The 17,935-nt window shown below is 44.2% G+C and overlaps 1 protein-coding gene across 1 annotated transcript in view; it reads right to left on the reverse strand.

Moving 5' to 3' along the window:
- Window positions 1–182: 182 nt before the first annotated feature.
- Window positions 183–17,935, reverse strand: part of LOC138958626 (pre-mRNA-splicing factor CWC22 homolog) — a 169,082-nt gene continuing 151,329 nt past the window's right edge. The window contains exons 9-17 of the mRNA XM_070329836.1: window positions 14,710–14,916; window positions 13,884–13,946; window positions 12,377–12,469; window positions 11,864–12,009; window positions 10,323–10,400; window positions 9,557–9,837; window positions 4,781–4,882; window positions 4,183–4,382; window positions 183–2,829 (exon numbers count right to left, since the gene is read on the reverse strand). Coding sequence (XP_070185937.1) covers window positions 944–2,829; window positions 4,183–4,382; window positions 4,781–4,882; window positions 9,557–9,837; window positions 10,323–10,400; window positions 11,864–12,009; window positions 12,377–12,469; window positions 13,884–13,946; window positions 14,710–14,916 — 3,056 coding nt within the window. The 3' untranslated portion in view covers window positions 183–943. The remainder of the gene's footprint in view (window positions 2,830–4,182; window positions 4,383–4,780; window positions 4,883–9,556; window positions 9,838–10,322; window positions 10,401–11,863; window positions 12,010–12,376; window positions 12,470–13,883; window positions 13,947–14,709; window positions 14,917–17,935) is intronic.

The following is a 17,935-nucleotide window of genomic DNA, read 5'->3' on the forward strand; positions in this document are numbered from 1 at the left end:
GTGCTATCCTTCTTAGCGCAACTACTACCCCGCTCTTCTTGTCAATTTCACTGCCTTTGCCATGAGCGGTGGCCTGACGATGCTACGAGTAAAATGGCATTGCGTTCAGTTTCATTCTGTGAGTTCGACAGCTACTTGACTAAATATTGTATTTTCGCCTTACGCGACTTGTTTGTCTTGTATTTTGTTTCGTAACGCCGATGCCAATGATAAAACTACTCCAAAAGAGTAACAGGTTGTGATGTCTCAACTAGGATCATTTAAATGAAATACAGTATTCTTCTGTACAAATTAATGTCATATGTCACATTATGTAACGTATTGCATGACCAATGTACTCGTGTTTGTAGCCTGTATGCATGACAGATGAGCACAGAATAAACAAAAACTCTGAGAATAAAAAGTTTGTTGTGTCACTTTTCAATTTAAATTACTGTTTCTCTCTCACTCACTCAGTCTCTTTCTCTCTCTCTCTCTCCCAACAAACACACAGACAGACTTAAAAACTGAATTCTAGCAAAGGAAATGATTTAATTTAAATTAAACTGAACACTTATCAATCAGTCTCACATGATGTCATTGATGATCAATTGGAAAATAAGAAAACAGCAGTGCTTTCATACATACACATACATCAAATTTACTAAACATTAAGCAAAACTACACCGATCCATCAACCCATTGTTAAAAAGTTTGATACAAATCGGTTAAACCCATTATTTTCAATTACACAGGGAAATCACTTTCAACAAACCACTGTCACAGCAAAATAATGCACATCACCAAAGAACTAACATGTCAGCTTGAATTCACAAAGGTGAATACACAAAAAAGGTGTAGTGAATATTTTCAACCACATTTTGATTGTAGCGTTTGTGCAGACACAGTGCATTTACACACAAACGTATACAAAAGTGTCCAGTCAGAATGCCCATCAAAGTGTCTAGCGACGACGCTTCTCCCTCACCCTCTCTCTACTGACTTCACGCTCATTTCTGGACGGCTTTCGCCTGTCCTCCATGTCACGGGACACGGAGCGTCTCCTACGCACATCTTCCTCGTTTCTCGGGCGCCCTTTGTCTTTTCTGGGAGGTGGAGTTAGAGAGCGTCCACCCCCGCTCCCACGTCCGTCCATCTCAGCCCCTCCTCCCCTGCGCCTATCGCCATCGCGCATCACATCACTGTGGCCGAGGTCACGACGCCCTGCCACGGGAGGGGTCCGTGTCATGCCTCGTTTGTCCTGTCGGGGAGGGCTGTCCAGGTTACCCCGCCCCCCACTCTTATCACGGCCTCTGTCCATCTCCCCCCTGCCTCTGTCCATGCCTTTGCTACTTCTCTCCATATCTTCCCTGTTGTCTACTCTTCCCCTATCCATATCACCTTTGCCGCGGTCCATGCTTCGATCAAAGTCTCCTCTCCCCCTATCCATATCCTCCCTCCCGCCTCGATCCAGGCTTCTGTCCATGTCCATGTCCCCTCCTCCCCTTCTTCTATCCAAGCCCCTATCCAAATCTCCTCTGCCTCGCTCTATCTCTCTGTCCACATCACCTCGCCCTCTGTCAACAGCTCTATCAATGTCCCCTCGTCCTCTCTCCACATCTCTGCTCCTCTCTATGCTTCTGGAGACTTCACCTCGGCCTCTGTCCATATCTACCCTCCCTCTTTCTACATCACCTCTGCCTCTCTCTACAGGTCTGTCCAGATCTCCCCTGCCCCTGTCCATACGTCGAGGTGGAGATTCCACACTCCTGTTCAAGTCATCTCGCCCCCTGTCACTGTCCCCCCGACCTGCACGACGGGGTGGAGGCGGGCTATCCATGCGGCGAGGCGGGGAATCTACTTCCCTCCTGCCGACACGGGGAGGGGGGCTGAGAGCCTCCCGCCTTCTCCCGCCACGAGGTGGAGGGGGACTGTCTGGCTCTCTGTTGTTCGGGTAGCGCGGGGGACTGTCGACCACACGACGGTCCGATTGACGAGGGGCAAGATCATCAACATCTTGCCTGTCATATCCCCTGCGACCCCCGACATCTACGTCCAATCTATCTTGGCGTCGGGGGAAGGGGGGACTGTCATAGTCTCGCCTGTCCTGCCTTGCAGGTGGCGAGGCGTAACGATCAACGCCTCTGGGAGGAGGGGGTGGGGTGAGGTCAGCTTCCCGTCGGTCAGCTTTACGAGGAGGGTAGTCTTCCTGCCTGTCAACGGGACCGTCCCGACGACTGATGGGTGACGGCTCTCTCCTGCTGCCGCCTCGTCTGTCCACCATGGCATCATAGCCATCCTGCTGCCTCCCTTTGCGACCAGAGGAAAGGGGTGGAGACACAGGCCTTCCTCTCGGCCCGTTGTCTCTGTCCCCTCGGTAGAAGGCCCTGTCGCTGTGATCGCGATCAGAGCCCTGCTCAAAGCTGCTGTTGCCGCGCAGTTCATAGTTGGAGTTCTGCCGGCCACGACCACCGCTTTCAGCTTGCTTGTTGCCGCGACGATCTTTCTTGCGTCCAAGCTTTCTCTTCCCCTTGTCTCGCCCCTTCTTACCCTTCCTGCCCATGGGGGGAGGGGGAGAAAGTTCTGTTGGATCCACCAGAGTCATTCCTTGGGGCAGACTCAGCTTCAGAAGCTTGTCCTCGATGCGAGGACGGCTGTCTGAGCCCCGCCCATTCATCCGCCGCTCTGGCTCTGCTCGATGACGATCAGGTTGTTCGCTGTGCCTGTTGGGCTTCCTGTTGTCTTTTGACCGAGACGGTTTGTCTCTAGCCTTTTGAGCCTTCTGGCCCCTCTTTTTCTTCTTCTTCCGGTTGTCTCCTGAGTCTGAAGAGCTGTTGGAATCGTCAGAATCTGGAAAGGAAACCGACAACTTAGTGCATTTCCACATCACAATATTCACACACACAAATTTAATTTAGCCCCAATTAAATTATTTTCCTCCCTTAGTAATGCAAACTCCAGACCTGGGAACCCCTGTTTTGCACTAAGTATTCTCAAACAAACTTGGTGTATTTTAAGAAAAATGAGCGTACTCCACACAGCATTTGAACATACATGATTCAAACTTGCTTCGCACGCGTCCGTCGCACCGTTAATCAAGTTTACCAATACATTTAAAACAAATCTTTCAATGACAAAAACTGTAATCATGTGTCAAAATACCGGATCAGCTTCAGAATGCGCTTGTGAAGACAAGTAGTCCATGACTTTTTCTCGTATTTTTTTCACTGACCGAACTGATCGTATTCTAGACAATCATGCGTACAAAATACGGCGAAATCATATGGGTTCCCAGGTCTAAAACTTCTCCATAAAATGCCTTGACTAGTGATATTTTAGAATCAGCTGGAACAACAAGAACTTCTCTATTAAAGCAAAGCAGTAGCTGTCTGGAACTGGCTCCACTGAGTCAACTGCCAAGCCATACACGCTGACACAAGAGACTAAAATACTTCAGCTATACACCCAATGTCAATAAGAAGCGACCAGTAGGTTTTGAAAAGTTCCCAACATTTTGGGTTGTCTGTTCAATACTTGTTTTTGTTTAACTTTGTCATTCAGCACCACGGGCGAATGTGTACCTATCGTCATTTAGGAAAAAGATGTACACTTGGAAAGAGTGCAAGAAAGCTACATGGCAGTAACGTACATGATGCTAACGTACAAGACAGGCTCTTGCATTTCACCTCACAAAGTATGCCCCCATGGGTAAAAACTATGTCAAAAGTTCTGGCATTAGGTGATACCATTTTATTTCTAAATTTTTTCATGAATTTATGTTCACAATGACTACACATGGACGGTAACATACATGGCGTCTTTGTATGTATTTATTTTTCTCGGGACTAGGAGATACAAGCAATGGGCATATATATTATGTCAAAAGTTCTGGCATTAGGTGATACCATTTTATTTCTAAATTTTTTCATGAATTTATGTTCACAATGACAACACATGGACTGTAACATACATGACGTCTTTGTATGTATTTATTTTTCTTGGGACTAGGAGATACAAGCAATGGGCATATATTGATGTGCAGCAGTTAGCTAGTGGCCGACCATAGCAGGGCTGAGAACAGTTTAGCTTTTACATCTTTTTGAAATAGCTGCAGGACTCCTGGACAATAAAATTTGAAACGACCGTTTATTATTGACAAGGAGTGTATATCAAACGTAGAAGAATATTCACACACAGTCATACCTGAATCTGAGCTTTCTGATGAGCTGGAATCAGAACTGTCTGAGCTGTCGGAATCTGAGCTATCTGATTCCGAGCTGTCCGAGGATGAGCTTGATGCAGGTTTCTGTTGCTGCTGCTGCTGGTGCTCTTGCTGCTCCTGCTGCTGCTTCTGTTGCATCAGCTGCTTGGAGATACCTTTCAGGTGCTCACGCAGATCCTCCCTGAAATACGGAACAGAATGTGTGTAAGGAATTTTAACTATCAACATTCTGATCTGATTTGTGCAGCTGTCAAACCAATGATGAGCCAAAAGTACAAACAAGAGGCCTACTAACATTTACCTGCTGACCATAACAGGGCATTCCTCTGTATTCTGAGCTGTGCAAGGTAAAGGGATTCCCTTGATACTATAGAACACATTTTACTTGAACAAAAGAATGTACAACAGCCAACTTGTACAAAACACATGAGTATGTGGGAGCTGCACCCTACAAACACAGAAGAAGAAAAAGTTGTGATAATAATAAGATTTATGTAAACGCCAAAGTCACACAGAGGCATGACCAGCATTTTGATCTGAACAAGACTGTTAGAATACAGAGATGGTAAAGACGCTTACGTGAGTCCTCCGAGTCCAATGGTGGTGAAGAAGTTAATGGCGAAGCGGGTATGCTTGGGGTTGCTGCGTGGCAGGATTCCTTCAAAGTACTCTTGAAGAGTTCTGCTCACAGAAGAAACCAAAATAAGCATATTGTGCAGGTGGTACAAGACAAAATAACTGCATGGGTGGGAGCCCCAAATGTTGCCAGGACAGAACATTTTGGAAGGCCGGGGTCCAGGGGCTGCAAAGGATCCGGCGGGGTGCAGGGGCAGTGCCCTTGCTGGGGAGTCTCGGGGGGCAGCGCCCCCCAGCCGAAAATGAATTTGAGCATTTTAGGGAGGGTTTAGGTGGCCTCTCCTGACTTTAAATTTTAGAACAAACAAGCTTTTTGGAGATGCATAATATATATGTTCTGCGCGAACTTAGAATCCGGTTTCATTCTAGAATGGACCGGGTCCAGGTTGGAATTCTAACCCTGCGCAAGTACAGGGGTGCCATTCTAGAATGAAACCCTTGAATAAAGGGGGCCGTAATGTTTGTAGGTAAGACAGAGTTGTCTTCCCTTGAATTATCTCCACCTGCACCTTCCCTTTGATAAAATGGGGCTGATTTGTCTACCCCTGAAAAAAATCCTTTGGCGATCTTGCGATGTCATGTCATGTCAAGAAAGTTGACACTCCTGAGTACGCAATAAACAAAGGCAGACCATAGCAAGGGGGACTACCAGGGCGGTATTGTTTGCAGGGCTGTTGTTTTTGTGATGAGAGCCGGTTGCGGCCGCTTGCAATGTCAGCGCTGTCTCCCTCTCGGAAATGTCCGGTTTTTTGACAATTTTTTTGACAGACAGACGGTCAGACCGACTAACCGACAGACAGACCAACAGAAGGACAGAGTGAGTTATAGAGCTGTTGTCACAGGTTTAAAAAAAAGTTGACATTATATCTTCACAATTCAGAAGACCAACTTCATGTATATGAATAAGATTAAAAGTTACAAGCGAGATCGGCAAAACACTGTCAGTCCGGAAATTTCCGTTCGTAGCGATCAGTGCTGAGTGTCTCTCAAAATCGTAATCACTTTCAGAACATCACAATCCCAATTCACGATGTCTTTGAGTAAAGTGTAAAAAACCCGAAAAAAACACCCAACCAAACACACAAAAAACAAAAACAAACAGAAAATCCACATTTGTGGCTTTGGTTGTGTGATAGTCTAAGGCCAAAAAAAAAATAGGTCTGTTTACGGTAACATAGGCCCAAAAAATAGGGTCGGTAGGTCGGGATTTTTTTTTTTTTTTTTTTTTTCCCCCAAAAACCATATTTTTACGTTATTTTGCCAAAAAACCAAGATTTTTTTCTTCTTTTTTTTCCCCAAATGCCAAAAAAAAGTCTAGGGTCGCGCAAAAAAACTAGGGTCGGTCGGGTTACCGTAAACAGACCTATTTTTTTTTTTTTGGCCTAACTGAAATGACCATTCCAACTTGGACCCAAATACCAACCTTGCGCACGGCCGATTCTAGAATGAACCAGCAACAAGGGTTTCATTCTAGAATGGCACCCCTGTACTTGCGCAGGGTTAGAATTCCAACCTGGACCCGGTCCATTCTAGAATGAAACCGGATTCTAAGTTCGCGCAGAACATATACACAGACCTGTTTACCCCAAAACCTTGACAAGAGTAATGGTCAAGTCAAAAATAGTAATCTGATGACCAAAATAGTAACCCAGTGGTTACAAACACCAACATTAGCAACACAAACCTAATTTGAAGCACATTTGAAAATCGTAGTCTGGACTCAAATGGAGTATTTTTTTCCCAAAATCCAAAAGAATAGTAATACATTACTCCAAAATAGTATGGGTAAACAGGTCTGTATACATCTTGTAAACTTGAAGGTTTTTGTAACTGACCAGCTGAAAATTAATTTTTGCATTTCACGATAACAGCAAACAAACCATCCTGAACTCAGGTCAAAAATGAGTTACTTCGATTATCAGAATGCAAACAAACAACAACAAACTGGGGGGGGGGGGGGGGGGGGGGGGGATGCACATAATCAAAAACCTCTATACTTGAAGATGTTTGGTTGTATCACTCTTGCTAGGGGGTCTACAAAAACAAGTAGTAAACACATTTCAAGAAGGGTTTTTAGAAGCCCCTTTTAGCTTAAACAAGGGCGGGGATGTAGCTCAGTCGGTAGCGCGCTGGATTTGTATCCAGTTGGCCGCTGTCAGCGTGAGTTCGTCCCCACGTTCGGCGAGAGATTTATTTCTCAGAGTCAACTTTGTGTGCAGACTCTCCTCGGTGTCCGAACACCCCCATGTGTACACGCAAGCACAAGACCAAGTGCGCACAAAAAAGATCCTGTTATCCATGTCAGAGTTCGGTGGATTATAGAAACACGAAAATACCCAGCATGCTTTCATCCGAAAACGGCGTATGGCTGCCTAAATGGCGGGGTAAAAAACGGTCATACACATAAAATTCCACTCGTGCAAAAAACACGAGTGTACGTGGGAGTTTCAGCCCACGAACACAGAAGAAGAAGAAGAAGAAGAAGCTTAAACAAAATCTCAAATTTGGAGATGCACAAAAGTAAAAAAATCTTGTAAACTTGAAGGTGTTTGTAACTAACCAGCTGAAACTGAAAGTGAATTTTCTTAGCAATTCAAGAGTTGCTATTTGAGCCTCTCCTGGCTTTAAAACTGAAAACAGCACACACTTTTTTTTTGGGGGGGGGGGGGGGGGGAATGAATGCACAAAATCAAAAACCTCTATACTTGAAGGTGTTTGGTTGCATCACTCTTGCTAGTGGGTCTACATAAGTGGTAAACAAATTTCAAGAAGGGTTTTAGAATTTGTTTGTTTGCTTAACGCCCAGTCGACCAAGAAGGGCCATATCAGGGTGGTGCTGCTTTGACATATAACGTGCGCCACACACAAGACAGAAGTGGCAGCACAAGGAGGGTTTTAGAAGCGGCTTAAAAAAAACCTTAAAATTGGAGATGCACATAATTAAAAAATCTTGTAAACTTGAAGGTATTTGATTTCATCACCTAGTTTTGTGTTTGTTTAAAACAAATGTTTACTGCATTAAAGGAAAATCGCCATGCAAACAAAACAAACACAGAAAATAACAGTCACCTCCTTTGTACTACACATTTTTACTTGTAGCTATGATTTTATCATTGCAGGTGAGGTGGTATATTCTCAAATAATTGTTGAACCATAGCTTGAACCAAATGAGAAACAAGTTTCAAGTCAGTTTGGTTCAATTAAACACCTTCAAAAGGGCTAACTGCTCAGGTTATAAAAGAAGAAGGTTTAGACAAAAACAGAAACTGCCAGAGTTATATCCCTTGCTAATTCTATACAGTCTTCTGATGCTGCTTTTCAATTCATCATTTCAGGAGTTATACTACACTACATTGGGGTGTCCACGTTAAAGATCCCACGATTGACAAAAGGGTCTTTCCTGGCTAAATTGTATAGGCATAGATAAAAAATGTCCACCAAAATACCCGTGTGACTTGGAATAATAGGCCGTGAAAAGTAGGATATGCGCCAAAATGGCTGCGATCTGCTGGTCGATGTGAATGCGTGATGTATTGTGTAAAAAATTCCATATCACACGGCATAAATAGATCCCTGCGCCTTGAGTCCGAGTCTGGAGTTTATCATATTCACAAATATCACAGTGTTCTGTTTCCTTTTTGTTCTTTTTACATTTAGTCAAGTTTTGACTAAATGTTTTAACATAGAGGGGGAATCGAGACGAGGGTCGTGGTGTGTGTGTGTGTGTGTCTGTGCGTGTGTGTGTGTAGAGCGATTCAGACTAAACTACTAGACCGATCTTTATGAAAATTGACATGAGAGTTCCTGGGAATGATATCCCCGGATACTGTTTTCAATTTTTCAATAAATACCTTTGATGATGTCATATCCGGCTTTTTGTAAAAGTTGAGGCGGCACTGTCACACCCTCATTTTTCAATCAAATTGATTGAAATTTTGGCAAAGCAATCTTCGACGAAGGCCGGACTTTGGTATTGCATTTCAGCTTGATGGCTTAAAATTTAATTAATGACTTAGGTCATTAAAAATTGGAAACTTGTAATTAAAATTATTTTTTTTATTCAACGATCCAAAAACATTTTCATCTTATGCTTCGTCATTTTCTGATTCCAAAAACATATACATATGTTATATTTGGATTACAAACAAGCTATAAAAATTAAAAATATAAAAATGATTAAAATTAATTTTCCGAAATCGATTTAAAAACAATTTTATCTTATTCCTTGTCGGTTCCTGATTCCCAAAACATATAGATATATGTTTGGATTAAAAACACGCTCAGAAAGTTAAAACGAAGAGAGGTACAGAAAAGCGTGCTATGCAGCAGAGCGCAACCACTTCCGCGTCATTGTGAAAAAATGCAGTGCGTTCAGTTTCATTCTGTGAGTTCCACAGCTTGACTAAATGTAGTAATTTCGCCTTACGCGACTTGTTTTTGTTTTGTTTTGTTTTTGCACTCCAACTTTTGTTATAAAATGCATAAAATTCCTTAACTTCTACAACAGTTACAGTTGCATGTTATTTCTACAAAGTCGCTTCAAACTTGCATTTTAACAAAAAGCCCTGGCTCCAACATACAAAAATCTCCCTACAGTCTCTGATAGTTGTTTGCAGCTGTGCAACCCCTAAAAAAGATCAGTAGCAGCTACACTGATCGGTGAACAGGTTCTTAGACCTTCACCACAGCTACAGTTCAAGTTAAAAAGCTGTTACTCACGGGTCTCTGAGCCGTTTGTTGAGCTTGGGGAGCCCCATGTACTCGGACAGCTCCAGAAAGAGGATCTTGATGAAGATGCGACTGGCGGAGGTGGTGTCCTCCTCAGTCAGCTTCATGCAGTTCATGACGGACCACGAGATGGCGTCCGTGTGCAGCAGGTGAGCGAAGAGCTTGGCCACGTTACGCAGCTTGTTGGTGTCCAGGCGATGGATCGTCTCAAACTGCTCCTGGAAGATGGTTTCGAAGGGCACCACGTACTTCTTGTCCAGCGAGCAGAATCTCTGTGTAATGTCAGGAAAAAAATGCATAAGCTAACCGTTACATGGGGCACTGTGGACTTATGAGGGCGGAGGAGTGTGTGTCTGTGCCGACCAAAATCGCTTTTTCCTGTTAGTAGTATGACTCGTACCCTTCTTGCAATCTTTGGGAGCCCACACAAAGTTGAATTAAAGCACTGTACCAATTTCCACTGCAAAAACAGAGAGAGAGAGAGAGAGAGAGAGAGAGAGAGAGAGAGAGAGAGAGAGAGAGAGAGAGAGAGAGAAAGAGAGAGAAAGAGAGTATGAAATTTGGAGGCTCTAGCTTTAAAAAAAAACATCTAAGAAAATCTCAGCATTAAATTTTATGGTCTGCAGACAGGCTAACACAACTCATTACTAAGTCTACGGACGGCCTAACACCACTCATTACTAAGTCTCTCCTGATTGTTCAGGTTAGTCAGAAATCAAACTCAACAAGAAATCTCATGCAGTACAAGAAAACTTACCCCGGCAAGAAGACCAAAGAACTTCTCGTAGGTCCTGAGTTGAGCACAGCAGTCAACAATCATGTAACACAGCTCCACCTGAAAGCAGACAGCACATTTGCCAAACATTCTCAGGAATAAATCAAATAGAAAATACCAATCTATCATGTACTAATGAACCGTTTCAGGATTAATTTGCACAATACTTCATCTTCTCTTTTAACTTTTATGTCTTTTCACATCTATATATATACGGCTTCTGTGTGTGTATGTGTGTGTGTTCGCGATGCACGGCCAAAGTTCTCGATGGATCTGCTTCAAATTTGGTAGGTGTATTCAGGTGGACCCCGGGCACAAACTGGTCGATGAAAATTTTCAACACGTGCTCTAAGCGTGGCGCGGCGCGGTGAACCGCGGATACGGCTTCTGTGCCAAGGGAAACAATCTATGCAATTCAACAACGTTAGGTTGCTGAAGCAGTAGCCAGGGTTCCTGCAGGGCAGAGCTGATACAATTCAATGAGTTTTCAAGGACATTTCCAGGACCAAATAATTGCTTTTCAAGGACATGGTTTTCCCCAAATTAATGCAAAGCACCAAGCTTACCTTCAGTTTTTCAAGTCTGCAAACTATTAGTCATTCCGTAGTTGTTTCCCTTGCCAACTTCCGGGAAGGGAAGCAACTACGGGTGACTAGTAATAGTTAGTTCGTCTGCTTTCGTTTTCACTCGATCTTTTATTCTCCCAAAATGTGTGTACTGTATTTGACGAAAAAAAAGGGGGTTGCATTTATTTTTAAATAAGACAAGCTGCTGACGAAATGTATAGGCAACAATTTGGAAAAATCAAGTACTTTTCAATGACTATTTAACAAAACGCTATTTTCAAGCATTTTTCAAGGCCTGGAAAAGCTTTTCCAATTTTCAAGGAGTTTTCCAGGGTTCAAGGACTCTGTACGAACCCTGAGTAGCTTTCCTTCTAGTGTTCGCGATGCACGGCCAAAGTTCTTGATGGATCTGCTTCATATTTGGTACGTGTATTCAGGTGGACCCCGGGCACAAACTGGTTGATGAAAATTTTCAACACGTGCTCTAAGCGCGGCGGCGCGGTGAATACTCTGTTTTGCGATACGAATTACGAAACACTTTTTTTCCCGGCTCTACTTCTTCACTTCTTTCACTTCCGCCACACAACGAAAACAAATCTAATGTCGTCTACCAAGAAGCTCTACAGTAGATGGTAGGTACGACTACTGTCTGTGTGTGTATCTGTGTATCTGTCTGTTCGCGATGCACTGCCAAAGTTCTTGACGGATCTGTATCAAATTTGGTGGGCATATTCAGGTGAACCCCGGGCACAAACTGTTCGATGAAAATTTTCAACACATGCTCTAAGCCGGCGAACCGCCACGTTGCATACTCTGTCTCGCGATCCACCCGGCGAAGCCGGGTATTCATCTAGTAGCTTATACATCAACACTGAGAAAAAAAATCTAGATGGCAGAATCAACCCTTGTTCACGAAGATGAAATAAAGAATATTTTCCCCAAAGTGAAAACACTGACCTCCTGTCCTGGCTTCAAGTCCATCTTGAGCAACTTGTGAGCACATTCCTCAAAGTCAAGACTGGACTGAACAGTGAGGTAGATGGTGCGACGAAGGGCCACCATGTTGGTCTCGGTCTGGTCAATAATGTCCTGTGTTGCAGTTTCTGCAAGCATGACACCAAAGTCAATTAACAATCAGCTAAAACACAACACAACTTATAAAGCAACAGATTACTGGAAACTACTCAAGAAAGCTTTGGTAACTTAGTTCACTTGGAGCTAAAGTCTGCTCAGGAGCACAGTGAAAAGGGGCCAAGTTCCACACTGTAAGTTGGCTTACTTTTATAAATCAGAGTAATGTTTAAAAGCGTAAAATATAAACTGTTTCCCAGTTTCCCATTGTAAGTTAACTTTCACTTCAAACCGTAGCACATAAGGACTATGTTTAAAGTGTAAAGCTGAAGTTAATAAGAGCATGGCTGAAACATGCACATTTTTTCCTTTAGATCAAGTAATGTTGAATGCAATTACCTTTTTCCTCATCGTCTTCGTCATCACTGGACTCTTCAGAACCAGACTCCTGTCCCGACCCTTCTTCGTCTGAACTTCCTTCATCCAAGATTTCTGCAAACACAAGGCATGTGAAACTGAGAAATTCTCAAACTTTCAAGGAGAAAACCAGCCACTGAATATGGTTTATAAAACTGTAGGGTAAAGTCAGCAATTATCCTACTAAGAAGTTTGTTTTATTTTATTCAGAGCATGAGAATGATTTGCTCTATTTATTATCTTTTTAAGCTGAAACACATTTCAACCTGATTTCCTGTTAAAATTCAACCGACAATCCAGACAACTATGTGACAGACACATTTACAGCCATGAGGGCATCACACAATACTTCAACTTTTGACATACAGTAAAACCTGCATCTAGCGGACCCTTATTTTGGCGGACACCTTAGCATAACGGACAGTTCAAGTGAGGACGGATGTATTTTACTCTCAAAAACACCTTAAAAGAGCTAACACCTCAAAGGCGCGGACGCGGACACCCTTTTTTGGTCCCGATTGGGTTCGTTACTTGTCAACAACGGACAAACCCTTGAAGCAGACAGCTTTTAGCAGACGCTGGTCCGCCATCTTGGTTCTGCAAATACAATCTCGCTGGCGATGTGAACGCGCGAGAAGCTTATTTAGTAAGCCAATGACAGCACTTGAAAGAAGTTGATTTTTGTATGGTGCACGCTCATTGGTCGATGCCGTGAACTCACAAACATTTCGGGTTTCTACTTTCTGTACTGTGGTGCATCTTCGTCTCATCCTTCGTCTTCGTCTCATCATGCCAAAACGACAAATTTTGACTTTAGAAGAGAGAGTCGATGTCATAAAGACCGTTCGAAAAGTTGCTGATGAGCTGAATTGCGGAAAAACTCAAATTTCCAACATAAAAGCTGATCGAACACAAATTCTCAGTCAGTGGGACTCCGGTGCCAGATCGACGGCAAAATGTGTTAAGAGAAGAAAAACAACCTATGATGAGTTGAACGAAGAACTCTTCGAGTGGTTTTCAACAGCTCGATCAAAGAATCTTCCAGTGAATGGCCCATTGCTTCAGATAAGAAACCGATTGCACCTCTCTCTCTCTCTCGTTCTCTCTCTCTCTCCTTTTCTTTGAACAAAAAAAACCAAAACAAAAAAAACTTGAGGGCTTCAAAACGTCTTTGAGTTTTAATAATCACTGTGTCAAAAAAGAATCAGTGACTTGGGGTTTTTTCTTCCAAAAAAAATGTTGGCGCATTCATATATTCATAAGCAAGGACACCTTGCTACAAAGGACAGTGGCAAGGCTCCACAAGAGCGTCCTTTGCTCGCAGGTTTTACTGTAGTACAATTGAACAACATCTGTTACTTTTTGATAGATGTTGGCACTTCAGGGGGATCGTGTCTTAGTTCAGTGCATATCTTTCGTTGCAAATAAAGCAGCACTACTATTCTTGCTTCAAACACTGACCAACACAAGAAAAACATTTGACACTTACCTTTCTTGAGCGTCTTGTACTTTTCCTCGTTCTCCTGGTAGTCATCATCAGCCTTGAAGACATCTAACAAAATTAAAAACATTTATTTAAAACAAATTTACAGACAGAATGACATCTATGATTTACAAATGGAAAAGAAAAGAAAGACTTACTTTGAACCAATTTGTCAAACTGCAGATGCCCCTGCCATGTCTTGCTTGCGCAAGGACACGCATGTGGGGAATTAACACTGTTCTGTGTCACAAACACCATGGCATGACCTCAACCAAGCCTCAAATGTTTTATTCTTGACTGCCTGTCAAAAGGTTAATCTTTTTGTCTGTCTCAACAGGTTCAAAGATCACATTTACCAAACACACTTTCTTTCTTTATTTGGTGTTTAACGTCGTTTTCAACCACAAAGGTTATATCGCGACGGGGAAAGATGGGATAGAGCCACTTGTTAATGGTTTCTTGTTCACAAAAGCACTAATCAAAAAATTGCTCCAGGGGCTTGCAACGTAGTACAATATATTACCTTACTGGGAGAATGCAAGTTTCCAGTACAAAGGACTTAACATTTCTTACACATTTCTTACATACTGCTTGACTAAAATCTTTACAAACATTGACTATATTCTATACAAGAAACACTTAACAAGGGTAAAAGGAGAAACAGAATCCGTTAGTCGCCTCTTATGACATACTGGGGAGCATCAGGTAAATTCTTCCCCCTAACCCGCGGGGGGTACCAAACACACAAAATCACACTTATAAAGACATACACACAACCTCCCTCCATCTTATTACTCATTACAAAAAGATCAAGTTAACAAAGGACACTGACTCAGCTGTTCATGGCCTGTGGTCACGTCGTCCAGCTGCAGGAGGTGGGTGAACTGGTCGTCCTCCTCCACAAGGTCAAGGTCAGAGATAACAGCTGGGTGAGCCTTGAAGCCGTCCTTCCTGATGGCGAACATGACCTCCACCATATACTGCACCCGCTTGTCCAGCTGCGCTTCATGCAGAATGTTGCGCAGGCGCTCAAAGATGGCTGCACAACAGACAAGCAGACTGTACAAATTTCTATTCAGGTATAACCTTCATTCTGTCAAGTGAAATTATATGAAGACAAGGTAAAATGAATCAAAAAGCATCATTAAAAGTCTGAGAGGTAAAGGGAAAGCAAACGCATAACTGCACTGCATTATCTTTACCAAAAGGGAAGAGAGAGAGAGAGAGAGAGGCTCAGACCTGAGAGAGAGAGAGAGAGAGAGAGAGAGAGAGAGAGAGAGAGAGAGAGACAGACTCAGACCTGAGAGAGAGAGAGAGAGAGAGAGAGAGAGAGAGAGAGAGAGAGAGAGAGACAGACTCAGACCTGAGAGAGAGAGAGAGAGAGAGAGCTCAGACCTGAGAGAGAGAGAGAGAGAGAGAGAGAGAGAGAGAGAGAGAGAGAGAGAGAGAGAGAGAGAGAGAGAGAGAGAGAGAGAGAGAGAGCGCTGGCTAGGGGAAACAATGTTGCAAAGATTATGGAATGTATTCCCCAGTGCTTCAAAAAAACAACAAACAAGAATATGAAGAGTTCAAATCAAGGCAAGGTGAAAATGTGCCAGAGAACTAGTCCGCTACAAATTGGGTAGTTGTACTCGCAGCTGCTTTTGTTCTGAAATGAAATATGATGTCCTACAAGTTGTTGCCAGCATAAGCAAGTTAAATGCATTTTGTTTCTGCTGTCAAGACTAGTAGTGTTAGACACAACACACTCAACAAAATCACTCAACACTTTCATCAAGAATCTGATAAAGAGTCATCCAAACAAATACACAAAAAGATCACCCAACACCGACTCATAATACATGACAGATGACAGACAAATTCTTCCTCTCACAGGCATAAGCATCTCTCTTCTGTCCTCATGTGACACACATCATCACTTGCTCACACACACTATCAAAGATACATCAAATGCAAAACGTTTGATGCATTTACCATCAGACCTGTTGCGTTTGACCACTAAGGTTCACAACCTTTTCAAAGTAATATTGTTGGACTATTTGAATGGCCTCTCCAAGATGGAAATGTCTTCTTCTTTTTTGATAGCCGCATATAATTCTCAAACAGGTCATTTAGGACAGTCTGAATTGTGAATGCATTATCAAGGCAGAAAGATATGAATGTTAGAGAACAACAATATGATTAAAAGTCAATCCATCATTTCAATGCGAACTGGCAAAGCAAAAAGCAAGAAAGACACTACAATAAAATATAACTGGTGGCTGAAGCACTAGAGACCTCACCTCTGGCTGCTGAATTGGCTGAATTCATCACCCTTACAACTACCGTGGCTTCCTCGTTGGACAAATCTGATAAAACATCTCAGAACTCTGTAAGGCCCAGCCTCTCGACAGACCAGGGAGACCAGAATGCTGTGAGCAAGGAGAGCAGCTTGGGTGAACGGCACAGGAAATCTGCCTTGCAAGGGATGATCGCTTTCGATGACTGACAGCCTCAGAAAGGAGGCATTGAAGGCAGCAGTTGGGCCAGAGGTGGTTGTTGCAGAAGACCAAGATGCACCTCCTGGCCAGCAGCCAGCCCCAGGTGTGTGAAAATACGCAGATGATGACTTGAAAATGATTCTCTGCCTCTGTTGTCTTGGTGAGTGGAGCAGCTGAAGATAACAGCTCTTCGGCAGATGCAGGCTGTCGATGAACTGCTGAAGCTTGAAGATCCAACTCCACCGCCGATCAGTTGAAGGGACGATGTTGTCCGGCTGGATTGCAGTTGTCAGTAGACCTCCACAGCCGGGACAGCCTCTGCATGCAAGAGGCCATCCATTTTGTGCTGATGGGGACAGCAGCGGTGCTCCTCCAGACCAGCATCCCCCAAACAGCCCTCGCCAGTGGGAGTCGGACTGCAGGGAAGGTCGCTGAGATGACAGCATGAAGACTTGCGTAAACGCAGGCGAGCCAGCCTCATCAAGTGTGAGACCAGCCCAGTGAAGCAGTTACGGCAGCAGCCTGAAGCGTTGGACAGGAGATGCCATCTCTGCCTCCCACTCTCAGCAGATTGCCAAGACCTTGTTGGTGGTGACCTGTAGTGTGGCGCCTCTCCTAGTTGCTGGACAGCCTCTTTTAGCAAGAGGCCTGCCAGCAGAAGCGCTGAGGGATGGAACCAGGCCTTGAGGACTGGACGGCCATTTTCAGCAGCTGTTGACACAGGCACCAATCCTAGCCCAGCAGCAGTGTTGAATCCTGCATGAAGCCTGGATGAAGGAGTAGGAAAGCAGGCCAGTTGCCCTGACCATCAGCCTTGCTGTCAAGCTGAGATGATCTCCGCCACGTTGCATGACGTCCTATGTTCTCAGCAACCAGCCCCCTCCTCCTCTGCAATGTGGGGGCCAGTCGCTGAAGGACAAGAAGCATGGTAATGGTGCGCCTGTAACAGCTGCTGCCTTGATGCTGAGATGGGAAGGTGTGAAGAGCTGACAGCAGTGCTGCCTGGCTGAAGACCTTCTGCAGGTAGGCCAGGGCAGCACTGCTTCTTGCTCTCCCCCCCCCGAATGTTGGCTGATCTGCAGGTTGAACAGTGGACAGTGGGAAGAGCAAGCAGCAGCAGCTACGCAAATAGCAGCTCTTATCTGCTGCTACTGCGGGCTTGCTGTGATAAGGGGGAAGAGTGATGCCATCTCGTGGTGATGGCTGAGGTGGTGCCACTTGTGATGCTTGAGAGTGAGGACTTGAGCTTGGACGTTGCTGTGATCCTCCTCCCTCTGCCCATCCAGCGTTGGCACCATCTCCGGCATGCACAGACTGTAGAAAACTCACAGCCCGTGCACGTTGCCAGAGACAGTGACTGGAGAGCAAAGGTGAGCGCCGTGAAGACCGGCCAGGGACCAGCGAATGCACCACTCCCAAAGAGCAAGCAGGTGGCAGTTTACCACCCACAACACCAGTGATGCCAGTTGCAAGATAAGGTTGAGTGAAGACTGATGCAACCATAGGCTCATCGACGACTAAGGCCACAGCCTTTAACAAGGCACAGCCCTACGCATGCCTGTACCCACTGAACAGTGG

Source organism: Littorina saxatilis, linkage group LG2 (assembly GCF_037325665.1).
Source record: "Littorina saxatilis isolate snail1 linkage group LG2, US_GU_Lsax_2.0, whole genome shotgun sequence".
NCBI classification, from domain to species: domain Eukaryota; kingdom Metazoa; phylum Mollusca; class Gastropoda; order Littorinimorpha; family Littorinidae; genus Littorina; species Littorina saxatilis.